Here is a 16,233-nt window from a genome sequence, read left to right as displayed (position 1 = left end):
GGTCAGTGTATACCCTCTGGTATTAATATGAATAACAAGAGAGTTCGACTCTCCGACCTGTCTAAAGAATCTCATCTGTGTTTTCTGTGTGTGTGTGTGTGTGTGTGTTTTCTGTGTGTGTGTGTGTGTGTGTGTGTGTGTGTGTGTGTGTGTGTGTGTGTGTGTGTGTGTGTGTGTGTGTGTGTGTGTGTGTGTGTGTGTGTGTGTGCAGGAGACAGACTACATCATGTCGTACTTTGATAACGGGGAGGAGTTTGGAGGTGACAGTGACGAAAACATGGACGAGGCTATTTACTGAAACAGTAGCACCTGTTTTCATCACTTTTTACTGTGTGTGCGCGTGTATCTGTCGGTGTGTGGATGAGGGTGTGTGTGTACAGAGGATCCGTCCATCAGCTGTTTGTCTGTTTAAAAAAAATATTTCTGTTTAAAAAAGAGGAATAATTGTTCTGTATCTTTAAAACTGTTTTTTAACTGTTTGTACTCGTGTTTTATCAGTTTTATTGTTTTTATAAATAAAATGAAAAACTGTTGGTTAATAAAAAAATGAAAACACAATGAGTTAAATGTAATCAATCAATGAATCAGTCTTTATTTGTATAGCATCAACTCATAGCAAGTGTCATCTCGAGACACTTTACAAAAAGCAGCTAAAAGACCTTACTCCCGACCTAAACACCCGGCTTAATCCATCATGAGCAGCAAAAGTTACAGTGGTAAGATATCCATTCATATATATCCACATTCACACCCTGATGGTAGAGGCTGCTGAGTAAAGAGTCCATCAGTGTTAACTCATCCATTCACACACATTCACACGCTGATGGTAGAGGCTGCTGAGTAAAGGGTCCATCAGTATTAACTCATCCATTCATACACATTCACACCCTGATGGTAGAGGCCGCTGAGTAAAGAGTCCATCAGTATTAACTCATCCATTTATACACATTCACACACTGATGGTAGAGGCCGCTGAGTAAAGAGTCCATCAGTATTAACTCATCCATTCATACACATTCACACACTGATGGTAGAGGCTGCTGCGTAAAGAGTCCATCAGTATTAACTCATCCATTCATACACATTCACACCCTGATGGTAGAGGCCGCTGAGTAAAGAGTCCATCAGTATTAACTCATCCATTCATACACATTCACACACTGATGGTAGAGGCCGCTGAGTAAAGAGTCCATCAGTATTAACTCATCCATTCATACACATTCACACACTGATGGTAGAGGCTGCTGCGTAAAGAGTCCATCAGTATTAACTCATCCATTCATACACATTCACACACTGATGGTAGAGGCCGCTGAGTAAAGAGTCCATCAGTATTAACTCATCCATTTATCCACATTCACACACTGATGGTAGAGGCCGCTGAGTAAAGAGTCCATCAGTATTAACTCATCCATTTATACACATTCACACACTGATGGTAGAGGCCGCTGAGTAAAGAGTCCATCAGTATTAACTCATCCATTTATCCACATTCACACACTGATGGTAGAGGCCGCTGAGTAAAGGGTCCATTAGTATTAACTCATCCATTCACACACTGATGGTAGAGGCCGCTGAGTAAAGAGTCCGTCAGTATTAACTCATCCATTCATACACATTCACACACTGATGGTAGAGGCCGCTGAGTAAAGAGTCCGTCAGTATTAACTCATCCATTCATACACATTCACACACTGATGGTAGAGGCCGCTGAGTAAAGGGTCCGTCAGTATTAACTCATCCATTCATACACATTCACACACTGATGGTAGAGGCCGCTGAGTAAAGGGTCCGTCAGTATTAACTCATCCATTCATACACATTCACACACTGATGGTAGAGGCCGCTGAGTAAAGGGTCCATCAGTATTAACTCATCCATTCATACACATTCACACACTGATGGTAGAGGCCGCTGAGTAAAGAGTCCATCAGTATTAACTCATCCATTCACACACTGATGGTAGAGGCTGCTGTTAGAGACCATCAGTATGTATCTCCCAAAGGTTCCAATATAGTGTATCATGTCAGATATATTGTTTGGTATTATATGATCTCATATCTGTCTGTAGATAAATATGATTTACAGTTTAAAACATTGAGTACAGTAAAACTCTCTGTGTGCAGCTTGAGTGTGTCAGGGGTCAAATGAAAGAACAGCTGCAGACAGTAAACAAGCGTCCTATTACACACACACACACACACACTCACTCACACTCACTCACACACACACACACACACACACACACACACACACTCCTATATTAAAGTCGGTGTGTGAACCCTGACATGTTAAGGTCTGTTTGCTACTAAACCTGTTTCAATGGTTCAGTATTAAAGTTCCCCTCAGTTTCCTTTTATTCATTGAACGAAAAAGGACAGATGTCAAACAGGTTTATTTATTTTAATATAAAAATAAAATGTTTTTATTTACATCATATTTACAACTCAGTTTGTCAAAAGTTACGCTGTACGTAAAAAACACTCCATGCACATATTTAAAATAAAACTAATCACAGAGAAATTGCCGAGTCATCACAGAGAAACTGTCGAGTTATCACAGAGAAACTGTCGAGTCATCACAGAGAAACTGCTGTGATGTTGAGTCATCACAGAGAAACTGCCGAGTCATCACAGAGAAACTGTTGAGTCATCACAGAGAAACTGCCGAGTCATCACAGAGAAACTGCTGTGATGTTGAGTCATCACAGAGAAACTGTCTAGTCATCGCAGAGAAACTGCCGAGTCATCACAGAGAAACTGTCTAGTCATCGCAGAGAAACTGCAGAGTCATCACAGAGAAACTGTCTAGTCGTCGCAGAGAAACTGCCGAGTCATCACAGAGAAACTGCCGAGTCATCACAGAGAAACTGCCAACTGCTGAGTCATCACAGAGAAACTGCTGAGTCATCAAACTGTTGTCACAGTTACAGAAGCTGTAGGAGGCGTGGCCGTGTATATGTGGGCGTGGTCATGTGAGGAGGTCCTGGACCAGGGGAGGGGGGATCTCAGAGCTCCGATCCACCTGAAGAACAAAGAGAAGATTGTTGATAAATCACCGGATCTCTTCTCTCCTGTTCCTGTGTGTGTGTGTGTGTGTGTGGGTGTGGACATTTAGGGGCGGAGTCTCTGAGACGTCTGACACTTTTCTTCACTCGTTTCATTTCTTTTTAAAATGGCGTTGGTACTGACCTCACTGTAGGCGGGGGGAGGGGAGAGGAGGTGTGACAGTGGGGGCGTTCTCATGAACAGCCCGCCCTCGTCGTCGTCCTCTCCCCCGTCATAGTCTTGTAGCAGGGGGGTGAGTGTGGCGTCCCCCCTCAGGTGGATGTTGCTGTAGCTCGGGGGGGCGGAGGGGAGCGAGGCCCAGCTGCTCAGCGACGCCCCCCCCTGGCTGCTCATGCTGCTCGTCCTGCTGCCCACGCCACTGAACGGGATCGTCCCAATGACCAGTGGCAGCTCCACCGCCAGCTTCTCGCTGCCAGGGACATGCAGGTAGATCTGTGGGGGCGGGGCCTGTTAGTGTGTTTATCTCATTGCTGTGTGATGATGTCACCAGCTGGACTCACCATGAGGGCGTAATCCACCCTGATGATGTCACAGCCCTGCAGCGTGGGCTTCAGTTTGGGGACTCTGATGGTCTTTCCCTGCCACATGTCACACATCCCCGAGATGATGTGGTTCCCCCTCGCCGCCGCCAGCTTCTGACGCAGCACCTGACAGGTCGGAGGTCAAAGGTCAGACAGACTCACAGCGTTCTGTAAACCAGACAGGAAGTGACATTGTGTTCGTACCTTTGTGCATCCGTCTGCGATGTATGTTTGTTTGGCGATGATGGCGGCCTTCGGCACGACGATGCGTGAACACGTGTTCTCGAATTTGGCGTTGATGTCGATGTCCTCGCCCTCACAGAAGCCCTTCCTGACGATCTGAGCACTGATTGACACCTGTCCGTCAGGGATGAACATGCAGGTGACTTTTTTCTGAGCCGAGGCTGCAGCCGGAGCCTGACAGGAAACAGGAAGTGGATCAATGACATTCAGACCTTGTCAGGTAGAGTCACAGGTAGTGTGTGTGTGTGTGTGTGTGTGTGTGTGTGTACCAGCAGGTCTGGTCGGTTCACGTCCAGCGGCTCCTCCACCTCAAACTCACGCTCACACTGCAAAGCATTCTGGGAAGGTCTGTCCAGAGACGCCCGCACGTAGTAACGAACGGAGCCAAACTTTCCTTTATAGGATGACACGAGACGCCTGCAACACGACAGAGACGGATAACAGATCTATAACAGATCTATAGTAGATCTATAACAGATCTATAACTGATAACATATCTATAACAGATCTATAACTGATCTATAACAGATCTATAACAGATCTATAACAGATCTATAACAGATCTATAGTAGATCTATAACAGATCTATAACAGCTCTATAACAGATCTATAACTGATCTAGAACAGATCTAGAACAGATCTAGAACAGATCTAGAACTGATAACTGATCTATAACAGATCTATAGTAGATCTATAACAGATCGATAACAGATCTATTACTGATAACAGATCTATAAAAGATCTATAACTGATCTATAACAGATCTATAACTAATCTATAACAGATCTATAACTGATAACAGATCTATAACTGATCTATAATAGATCTATAACTGATTTATAGTTGATCTATAACAGATTTATAATTGATCTATAACAGATCTATAACTGATCTATAATAGATCTATAACTGATCTATAACTGATCTATAATAGATCTATAACAGATTTATAACTGATCTATAACTGATCTATAATAGATCTATAACAGATTTATAATTGATCTATAACAGATTTATAATTGATCTATAACTGATCTATAACTGATCTATAACTGATCTATAACTGATCTATAACAGATTTATAAAAGATCTATAACTGATCTATAACAGATTTATAAAAGATCTATAACTGATCTATAACTGATCTATAATAGATCTATAACTGATCTATAACTGATCTATAACTGATCTATAACAGATTTATAACAGATCTATAACTGATCTATAACTGATCTATAATAGATCTATAACTGATCTATAATAGATCTATAACAGATTTATAACTGATCTATAACAGATCTATAACTGATCTATAATTGATCAGAGTCTCACCCAGCAGCGGGCAGCTCGAAGCCAAACAAGAAATTGTAGGTTTTTCCGGCCTGCAGCAGGAAGTTACCATTTGAGTCTGAACAGAGAAAAAAAAACATCAATAAAAACATGATCCACTGATTCAAATGACTCTTTAACTCAATAATACTAACGACTCTTTAACTCATAAATAATGACTCTTTCACTCATTAATACTAACGACTCTTTAACTCAATAATACTAACGATTCTTTAACTCATTAATACTAACGACTCTTTAACTCAATAATACTAACGACTCTTTAACTCATAAATACTAACGACTCTTTAACTCATAAATAATGACTCTTTAACTCATTAATACTAACGACTCTTTAACTCATAAATAACGACTCTTTAACTCATTAATACTAACGACTCTTTAACTCATAAATAACGACTCTTTAACTCATTAATACTAACGACTCTTTAACTCAATAATACTAACGACTCTTTAACTCATTAACATTTAGCTCCTCTTCACCTTCAATAAGCTCCTCTTGCTCACCAAGATCCACCTCCTCACTTAGCTCGTCTTCATATTAATTAAGCCCCTCCTCCTCACCTTTACTAAGCTCCGCCTCCAGTCGTAGCTCCTCCTCATATTTCAGGTACTCGACCTCCTGGCAGCAGTTCTTGCGTTTCTTCCCGCCGCGATGGTCAACGCGGGCGCAGCCAGCTGCAGTGACAGTGAGGCGGACGACTCTACAGGTGTGAGCGGCCTCCAGCTGCACAACGCCCGACAGTTTGTCCCCGCTACAATAGAAGGAGCGAGCAGGGTCAGAGAGGAGGAGCCTGAACACATGGAGTCTGTTCTCATTGGACAGAACCATGACTGCTGAGTGACGGATCAGGTCTTAGTCTGGTCCTCTCTCAGACCGGGGTTATATACTGGCGAGCTGAGGGGGGGGGGGGGGGGGGGGGTGAGGAAGGGGTCTCGGTGTCCTGTTACCGCCCACAGAGCAGCATGCTCTCACAGTGTGGACACACCAAGCTAAAGGTCTGATTGGTTAGAGCAGTCTATATGACAGATTGTAGCCAATCAGAGTACAGTGAAGCAGCGTGGTCAGCTCGTGCTTCGGGGGGGCGTGGCCTGAACCTGCAAGCCAAAAATAAGATTCAATGAGTTAAAAGAGTAAAGTCATCAGAGTCAGAATAGAAACAGATTTACTAGACAGCTGCTGAACAGACAATAACAACCCAACCAAAACAACGACACAGAGACAACAACACAGAGACAACAACAACACAGAGACAACAACAACACAGAAACAACAACACAGAGACAACAACAACACAGAAACAACAACACAGAGACAACAACAACAATACAGAAACAACAACACAGAGACAACAACAACACACAGGGACAACAACATAGAGACAACAACAACACAGAAACAACAACACAGAGACAACAACAACAATACAGAAACAACAACACAGAGACAACAACAACACAGGGAGAACAACAACACAGAAACAACAACACAGAGACAACAACAACACACAGGGAGAACAACAACACAGAAACAAAACAAAGAAAACAACAACACACAGTGACAACAACAACACAGAAACAACAGAACCAGGGTAACAACAACAAAGAGACAATAACACAGAGACAACAACAACACACAGAGACAACAACACAGAGACAACAACACAGAGACAACAACACAGAGACAACAAACAGAGACAACAACACAGGGACAACAACAAAGATACAACAACACAGAGACAACAACAAAGAGACAACAACAACACAGAGACAACAACAACAACAACACAGAGATATCAACACACAACAACAACAAAGAGACAACAGTACAGAGACAAAAACAAAACAGCGACAACAACACACAGATATACTAACGACACAGAAACAACAACAACAAAACCGAGACAACACAGAGATACCAACAACACAGAGACAACAACTCAGACAACAACGATAACACAGAGACAACAACAACAACAAAGAGACAACAGTACAGATACAAAAACAACAAAACAGCGACAACACACAGATACAGTTGTGCTCATAAGTTTACATACCCTGGCAGAATTTTAGATTTTTTTGGTCATTTTTCAGAGAATATGAATGATAATACAAAAACTTTTCTTTCACTCATGGTTAGTGGTTGGGTGAAGCCATTTATTATCAAACAATTGTGTTTGCTCTTTTTAAATCATAATGACAACAGAAACTACCCAAATTACCCTGATCAAAAGTTTACATACCCTAGTTCTTAATACTGTGTATTGCCCCCTTTGACATCAATTACAGCTTGAAGTCTTTTGTGGTAGTGAGTCACTTAATTTTCTCAGATGGTAAAGCTGCCCATTCTTCTTGGTAAAAAGCCTCCAGTTCCTGTAAATTCTTGGGCTGTCGTGCATGAACTGCACGTTTGAGATCTCCCCAAAGTGGCTCAATGATATTGAGGTCAGGAGACTGAGATGGCCACTCCAGAACCTTCACTTTTTTCTGCTGTAGCCAATGACACGTCGACTTGGCCTTGTGTTTTGGATCGTTGTCATGTTGGAACGTCCAAGTACGCCCCATGCTCAGCTTCCGGGCTGATGAGTGCAAATTTTCCTCCAGTATTTTCTGATAACATGTTGCATTCATCTTGCCATCAATTTTGACCAAGTTCCCTGTGCCTTTGTAGCTCACACATCCCCAAAACATCAGCGATCCACCTCCGTGTTTCACAGTAAGAATGGTGTACTTTTCATCATAGGCCTTGTTGACTCCTCTCCAAATGTAGCATTTATGGTTGTGGCCAAAAAGTTCAATTTTGGTCTCATCACTCCAAATAACTTTGTTTGAGAAGTTTTGAGGCTTGTCTCTGTGCTGTTTGGCGTATTGTAAGCGGGCTGCTTTGTGGCATTGGTGTAGTAATGGCTTTCTTCTGGCGACTCGACCATGCAGCCCATTTTTCTTCAAGCGCCTCCTTATTGTGCATCTTGAAACAGCCACACCACTTTTTTTCAGAGAGTCCTGTATGTCAGCTGAAGTTATTTGTGGGTTTTTCTTTGCATCCTGAACAATTTTCCTGGCAGTTGTGGCTGAAATTTTTGTTGGTCTACCTGACTGTGGCTTGGTTTCAACAGAATCCCTAATTTTACACTTCCTAATTAGAGTTTGAACACTGCTAATTGGCATTCTCAAATCCTTGGATATCTTTTTATATCCTTTCCTGTTTTATAAAGTTCAACTACCTTCTCCCGCAGATCCTTTGATAATTATTTTGCTTTCCCCATGGCTCGGAATCCAGCAACATCAGTGCAGCACTGGATGAAACATGCAGGGGTCTGTCAGTAGCCCAGAAACTCACTGACTTTTTATACACACACACTGATTACAAGCAAACAGATCACAGGTGAGGCAGGTTACCTTCAGTAGCCATTTAGACCCATGTGTGTCAACTTGTGTGTATGTTATCTGGCCAAAACCTCCAGAGTATGTAAACTTTTGATCAGGGTAATTTGGGTAGTTTCTGTTGTCATTATGATTTAAAAAGAGCAAACACAATTGTTTGATAATAAATGGCTTCACCCAACCACTAACCATGAGTGAAAGAAATTTTTTTGTATTATCATTCATATTCTCTGAAAAATTACCAAAAAAATCAAAAATTCTGCCAGGGTATGTAAACTTATGAGCACAACTGTATACCAACGACACAGAAACAACAACACAAAGACTTCAACAATAGAACCAAGGCAACAACAACAACAAAAAGACAACAACGACAAAGAGACAACAACACAGAAACAACAACACAGAGACAACAACAACACACAGGGACAACAACAACACAGAAACAACAACACAGAGACAACAACAACAACACACAGGGACAACAACAACACAGAAACAAAACAGAGAAAACAACAACACACAGTGACATCAACAACACAGAAACAACAGAACCAGGGTAACAACAACAAAGAGACAACAACACAGAGACAACAACAACACACATGGACAACAACAAAGAGACAACAACACAGAGACAACAACACAGGGACAATAACACAGAGACAACAACACAGAGACAACAACAACACAGGGACAACAACACAGAGACAACAACAAAGAGACAACAACAAAGAGACAACAACACAGAGACAACAACAAAGATACAACAACACAGAGACAACAACAACACAGAAACATCAACATAGAGACAACAACAACACACAGAGACAACAACAAGACAGAAACAACAACACAGAGACAACAACAACACACAGGGACAACAACAAGACAGAAACAAAACAGAGAAAACAACAACACACAGTGACAACAACAACACAGAGACAACAGCAACACACAGAGACAACAACACAGAGACAACAACACAGGGACAACAACAAAGAGACAACAACAACACAGGGACAACAACAAAGAGACAACAACACAGGGACAACAACACAGAGACAACAACACAGGGACAACAACACAGAGACAACAACAAAGAGACAACAAACAGAGACAACAACACAGCGACAACAACACAGGGACAACAACAAAGATACAACAACACAGAGACAGCAACAAAGAGACAACAACACAGAGACAACAACACACAGGGACAACAACAACACACAGGGACAACAACAAAGATACAACAACACAGAGACAACAACAACACAGAAACAACAACACAGAAACAAAACAGAGAAAACAACAACACACAGTGACAACAACAACAACAACACAGAAACAACAGAACCAGGGTAACAACAACAAAGAGACAACACACAGAGACAACAACAACACACATGGACAACAACAAAGACACAACAACACAGAGACAACAACACAGGGACAACAACAAAGAGACAACAACACAGAGACAACACAGGGACAACAACACAGAGACAAAACACAGGGACAACAACACAGAGACAACAACAAAGAGACAACAACAAAGAGACAACAACACAGAGACAACAACAAAGAGACAACAACACAGAGACAACAAACAGAGACAACAACAAAGATACAACAACACAGAGACAACAACAACACAGAAACATCAACATAGAGACAACAACAACACACAGGGACAACAACAACAACACAAAAACAACAACACAGAGACAACAACAACACACAGGGACAACAACAACAACACACAGAGACAACAACACACAGGGACAACAACACACAGGGACAACAACAAAGATACAACAACACAGAGACAACAACAACAACACAGAAACAACAACACAGAGACAACAACAACACACAGGGACAACAACAACACAGAAACAACAACACAGAGACAACAACAACACACAGGGACAACAACAAGACAGAAACAAAACAGAGAAAACAACAACACACAGTGACAACAACAACACAGAGACAACAGCAACACACAGGGACAACAACAAAGAGACAACAACAACACAGGGACAACAACAAAGAGACAACAACACAGGGACAACAACACAGAGACAACAACACAGGGACAACAACACAGAGACAACAACAAAGAGACAACAAACAGAGACAACAACACAGCGACAACAACACAGGGACAACAACAAAGATACAACAACACAGAGACAGCAACAAAGAGACAACAACACAGAGACAACAACACACAGGGACAACAACAACACACAGGGACAACAACAAAGATACAACAACACAGAGACAACAACAACACAGAAACAACAACACAGAAACAAAACAGAGAAAACAACAACACACAGTGACAACAACAACAACAACACAGAAACAACAGAACCAGGGTAACAACAACAAAGAGACAACACACAGAGACAACAACAACACACATGGACAACAACAAAGACACAACAACACAGAGACAACAACACAGGGACAACAACAAAGAGACAACAACACAGAGACAACACAGGGACAACAACACAGAGACAAAACACAGGGACAACAACACAGAGACAACAACAAAGAGACAACAACAAAGAGACAACAACACAGAGACAACAAACAGAGACAACAACACAGGGACAACAACAAAGATACAACAACACAGAGACAGCAACAAAGAGACAACAACAACACAGAGACAACAACACAGAGACAACAACACAGGGACAACAACACAGAGACAACAACAAAGAGACAACAACACAGAGACAACAACACAGAGACAACAAACAGAGACAACAACAAAGATACAACAACACAGAGACAACAACAACACAGAAACATCAACATAGAGACAACAACAACACACAGGGACAACAACAACACAGAAACAACAACACAGAGACAACAACAACACACAGGGACAACAACAACAACACACAGAGACAACAACACACAGGGACAACAACACACAGGGACAACAACAAAGATACAACAACACAGAGACAACAACAACAACACAGAAACAACAACACAGAGACAACAACAACACACAGTGACAACTACAACAACACAGAAACAACAGAACCAGGGTAACAACAACAAAGAGACAACACACAGAGACAACAACAACACACATGGACAACAACAAAGAGACAACAACACAGAGACAACAACACAGAGACAACAACACAGAGACAACAACACAGAGACAACAACACAGGGACAACAACACAGAGACAACAACAAAGAGACAACAACACAGAGACAACAAACAGAGACAACAACACAGGGACAACAACAAAGATACAACAACACAGAGACAGCAACAAAGAGACAACAGCACAGAGACAGCAACAAAGAGACAACAACAACACAGAGACAACAACACAGAGACAACAACACAGGGACAACAACACAGAGACAACAACAAAGAGACAACAACACAGAGACAACAACACAGAGACAACAAACAGAGACAACAACAAAGATACAACAACACAGAGACAACAACAACACAGAAACATCAACATAGAGACAACAACAACACACAGGGACAACAACAACACAGAAACAAAACAGAGAAAACAACAACACACAGTGACAACATCAACACAGAAACAACAGAACCAGGGTAACAACAACAAAGAGACAACAACACAGAGACAAAAACAACACACAGAGACAACAACACAGAGACAACAACACAGGGACAACAACAAAGAGACAACAACAACACAGGGACAACAACACAGAGACAACAACACAGGGACAACAACACAGAGACAACAACACAGGGACAACAACACAGAGACAACAACAAAGAGACAACAAACAGAGACAACAACACAGGGACAACAACACAGGGACAACAACAAAGATACAACAACAAAGAGACAACAACACAGAGACAACAACACAGAGACAACAACAACACAGGGACAACAACAACACAGGGACAACAACAACAACAACACAGAGACAACAACACACAGGGACAACAACAACACACAGGGACAACAACAACACAGAAACAACAACACAGAGACAACAACAAAGAGACAACAACAACACACAGAGACAACAACAAAGATACAACAACACAGAGACAACAACAACACAGAAACAACAACAACACACAGGGACAACAACAAAGATACAACAACACAGAGACAACAACAACACAGAAACAACAACACAGAGACAACAACAAAGAGACAACAACAAAGAGACAACAACACAGAGACAACAACAAAGAGACAACAACACAGAGACAACAAACAGAGACAACAACAAAGATACAACAACACAGAGACAACAACAACACAGAAACATCAACATAGAGACAACAACAACACACAGGGACAACAACAACAACACAAAAACAACAACACAGAGACAACAACAACACACAGGGACAACAACAACAACACACAGAGACAACAACACACAGGGACAACAACACACAGGGACAACAACAAAGATACAACAACACAGAGACAACAACAACAACACAGAAACAACAACACAGAGACAACAACAACACACAGGGACAACAACAACACAGAAACAACAACACAGAGACAACAACAACACACAGGGACAACAACAAGACAGAAACAAAACAGAGAAAACAACAACACACAGTGACAACAACAACACAGAGACAACAGCAACACACAGGGACAACAACAAAGAGACAACAACAACATAGGGACAACAACAAAGAGACAACAACACAGGGACAACAACACAGAGACAACAACACAGGGACAACAACACAGAGACAACAACAAAGAGACAACAAACAGAGACAACAACACAGCGACAACAACACAGGGACAACAACAAAGATACAACAACACAGAGACAGCAACAAAGAGACAACAACACAGAGACAACAACACACAGGGACAACAACAACACACAGGGACAACAACAAAGATACAACAACACAGAGACAACAACAACACAGAAACAACAACACAGAAACAAAACAGAGAAAACAACAACACACAGTGACAACAACAACAACAACACAGAAACAACAGAACCAGGGTAACAACAACAAAGAGACAACACACAGAGACAACAACAACACACATGGACAACAACAAAGACACAACAACACAGAGACAACAACACAGGGACAACAACAAAGAGACAACAACACAGAGACAACACAGGGACAACAACACAGAGACAAAACACAGGGACAACAACACAGAGACAACAACAAAGAGACAACAACAAAGAGACAACAACACAGAGACAACAAACAGAGACAACAACACAGGGACAACAACAAAGATACAACAACACAGAGACAGCAACAAAGAGACAACAACAACACAGAGACAACAACACAGAGACAACAACACAGGGACAACAACACAGAGACAACAACAAAGAGACAACAACACAGAGACAACAACACAGAGACAACAAACAGAGACAACAACAAAGATACAACAACACAGAGACAACAACAACACAGAAACATCAACATAGAGACAACAACAACACACAGGGACAACAACAACACAGAAACAACAACACAGAGACAACAACAACACACAGGGACAACAACAACAACACACAGAGACAACAACACACAGGGACAACAACACACAGGGACAACAACAAAGATACAACAACACAGAGAAAACAACAACAACACAGAAACAACAACACAGAGACAACAACAACACACAGGGACAACAACAACACAGAAACAACAACACAGAGACAACAACAACACACAGGGACAACAACAACACAGAAACAAAACAGAGAAAACAACAACACACAGTGACAACAACACAGAAACAACAGAACCAGGGTAACAACAACAAAGAGACAACACACAGAGACAACAACAACACACATGGACAACAACAAAGAGACAACAACACACAGGGACAACAACAAAGATACAACAACACAGAGACAACAACAACACAGAAACAACAACACAGAGACAACAACAACACACAGGGACAACAACAACACAGAAACAAAACAGAAAACAACAACACACAGTGACAACAACAACAACACAGAAACAACAGAACCAGGGTAACAACAACAAAGAGACAACACACAGAGACAACAACAACACACATGGACAACAACAAAGAGACAACAACACACAGGGACAACAACAAAGATACAACAACACAGAGACAACAACAACAACACAGAAACAACAACACAGAGACAACAACAACAACACAGAAACAACAACACAGAGACAACAACAACACACAGTGACAACTACAACAACACAGAAACAACAGAACCAGGGTAACAACAACAAAGAGACAACACACAGAGACAACAACAACACACATGGACAACAACAAAGAGACAACAACACAGAGACAACAACACAGAGACAACAACACAGAGACAACAACACAGGGACAACAACACAGAGACAACAACAAAGAGACAACAACACAGAGACAACAAACAGAGACAACAACACAGGGACAACAACAAAGATACAACAACACAGAGACAGCAACAAAGAGACAACAGCACAGAGACAGCAACAAAGAGACAACAACAACACAGAGACAACAACACAGAGACAACAACACAGGGACAACAACACAGAGACAACAACAAAGAGACAACAACACAGAGACAACAACACAGAGACAACAAACAGAGACAACAACAAAGATACAACAACACAGAGACAACAACAACACAGAAACATCAACATAGAGACAACAACAACACACAGGGACAACAACAACACAGAAACAAAACAGAGAAAACAACAACACACAGTGACAACATCAACACAGAAACAACAGAACCAGGGTAACAACAACAAAGAGACAACAACACAGAGACAAAAACAACACACAGAGACAACAACACAGAGACAACAACAAAGAGACAACAACAACACACAGGGACAACAACAAAGATACAACAACACAGAGACAACAACAACACAGAAACAACAACACAGAGACAACAACAAAGAGACAACAACAACACAGAGACAACAACACACAGGGACAACAACAACACACAGGGACAACAACAACACAGAAACAACAACACAGAGACAACAACAAAGAGACAACAACAACACACAGAGACAACAACAAAGATACAACAACACAGAGACAACAACAACAACACAGAAACAACAACAACACACAGGGACAACAACAAAGATACAACAACACAGAGACAACAACAACACAGAAACAACAACACAGAGACAACAACAAAGAGACAACAACAACACAGAGACAACAACAACACACAGGGACAACAACAACACAGAAACAAAACAGAGAAAACAACAACACACAGTGACAACAACAACACAGAAACAACAGAACCAGGGTAACAACAACAAAGAGACAACAACACAGAGACAACAACAATACACATGGACAACAACAAAGAGACAACAACACAGAGACAACAACACAGGGACAACAACAAAGAGACAACAACACAGAGACAACAACAACACAGAGACAACAACACAGAGACAACAACAACACAGAGACAACAAACAGAGACAACAACAAAGATACAACAACACAGAGAGAAGAACAACACAGAAACATCAACATAGAGACAACAACAACACACAGGGACAACAACAACACAGAAACAACAACATAGAGACAACAACAACA

General features: G+C 41.4%; 2 protein-coding genes across 2 annotated transcripts in view; one reads left to right on the top strand and one right to left on the bottom strand.

The window, feature by feature from the left end:
- Window positions 1–561, top strand: part of polr3glb (RNA polymerase III subunit GL b) — a 20,287-nt gene extending 19,726 nt beyond the window's left edge. Inside the window, exon 8 of the mRNA XM_061049459.1 lies at window positions 212–561. Within this exon, the coding sequence (XP_060905442.1) occupies window positions 212–298 (87 nt within the window). The 3' untranslated portion in view covers window positions 299–561. The remainder of the gene's footprint in view (window positions 1–211) is intronic.
- Window positions 562–2,378: 1,817 nt separating this feature from the next.
- Window positions 2,379–6,033, bottom strand: LOC132983221 (thioredoxin-interacting protein-like). Its single transcript, XM_061049458.1, has 8 exons — window positions 5,747–6,033; window positions 5,165–5,240; window positions 4,102–4,249; window positions 3,794–4,006; window positions 3,569–3,715; window positions 3,192–3,500; window positions 2,892–3,024; window positions 2,379–2,589 (listed from the first exon to the last, which is right to left on the bottom strand). The coding sequence occupies exons 1-7, from the start codon at window positions 6,012–6,014 to the stop codon at window positions 2,971–2,973; spliced, it is 1,215 nt and encodes a 404-aa protein (XP_060905441.1). The 5' UTR covers window positions 6,015–6,033; the 3' UTR covers window positions 2,379–2,589; window positions 2,892–2,970.
- Window positions 6,034–16,233: the final 10,200 nt, after the last annotated feature.

Source organism: Labrus mixtus, chromosome 11 (genome assembly GCF_963584025.1).
Source record: "Labrus mixtus chromosome 11, fLabMix1.1, whole genome shotgun sequence".
Classification (NCBI taxonomy): domain Eukaryota; kingdom Metazoa; phylum Chordata; class Actinopteri; order Labriformes; family Labridae; genus Labrus; species Labrus mixtus.
The sequence above is the reverse complement of the archived record's forward strand: the minus strand, read 5'-3'. Positions and strand labels throughout refer to the sequence as shown.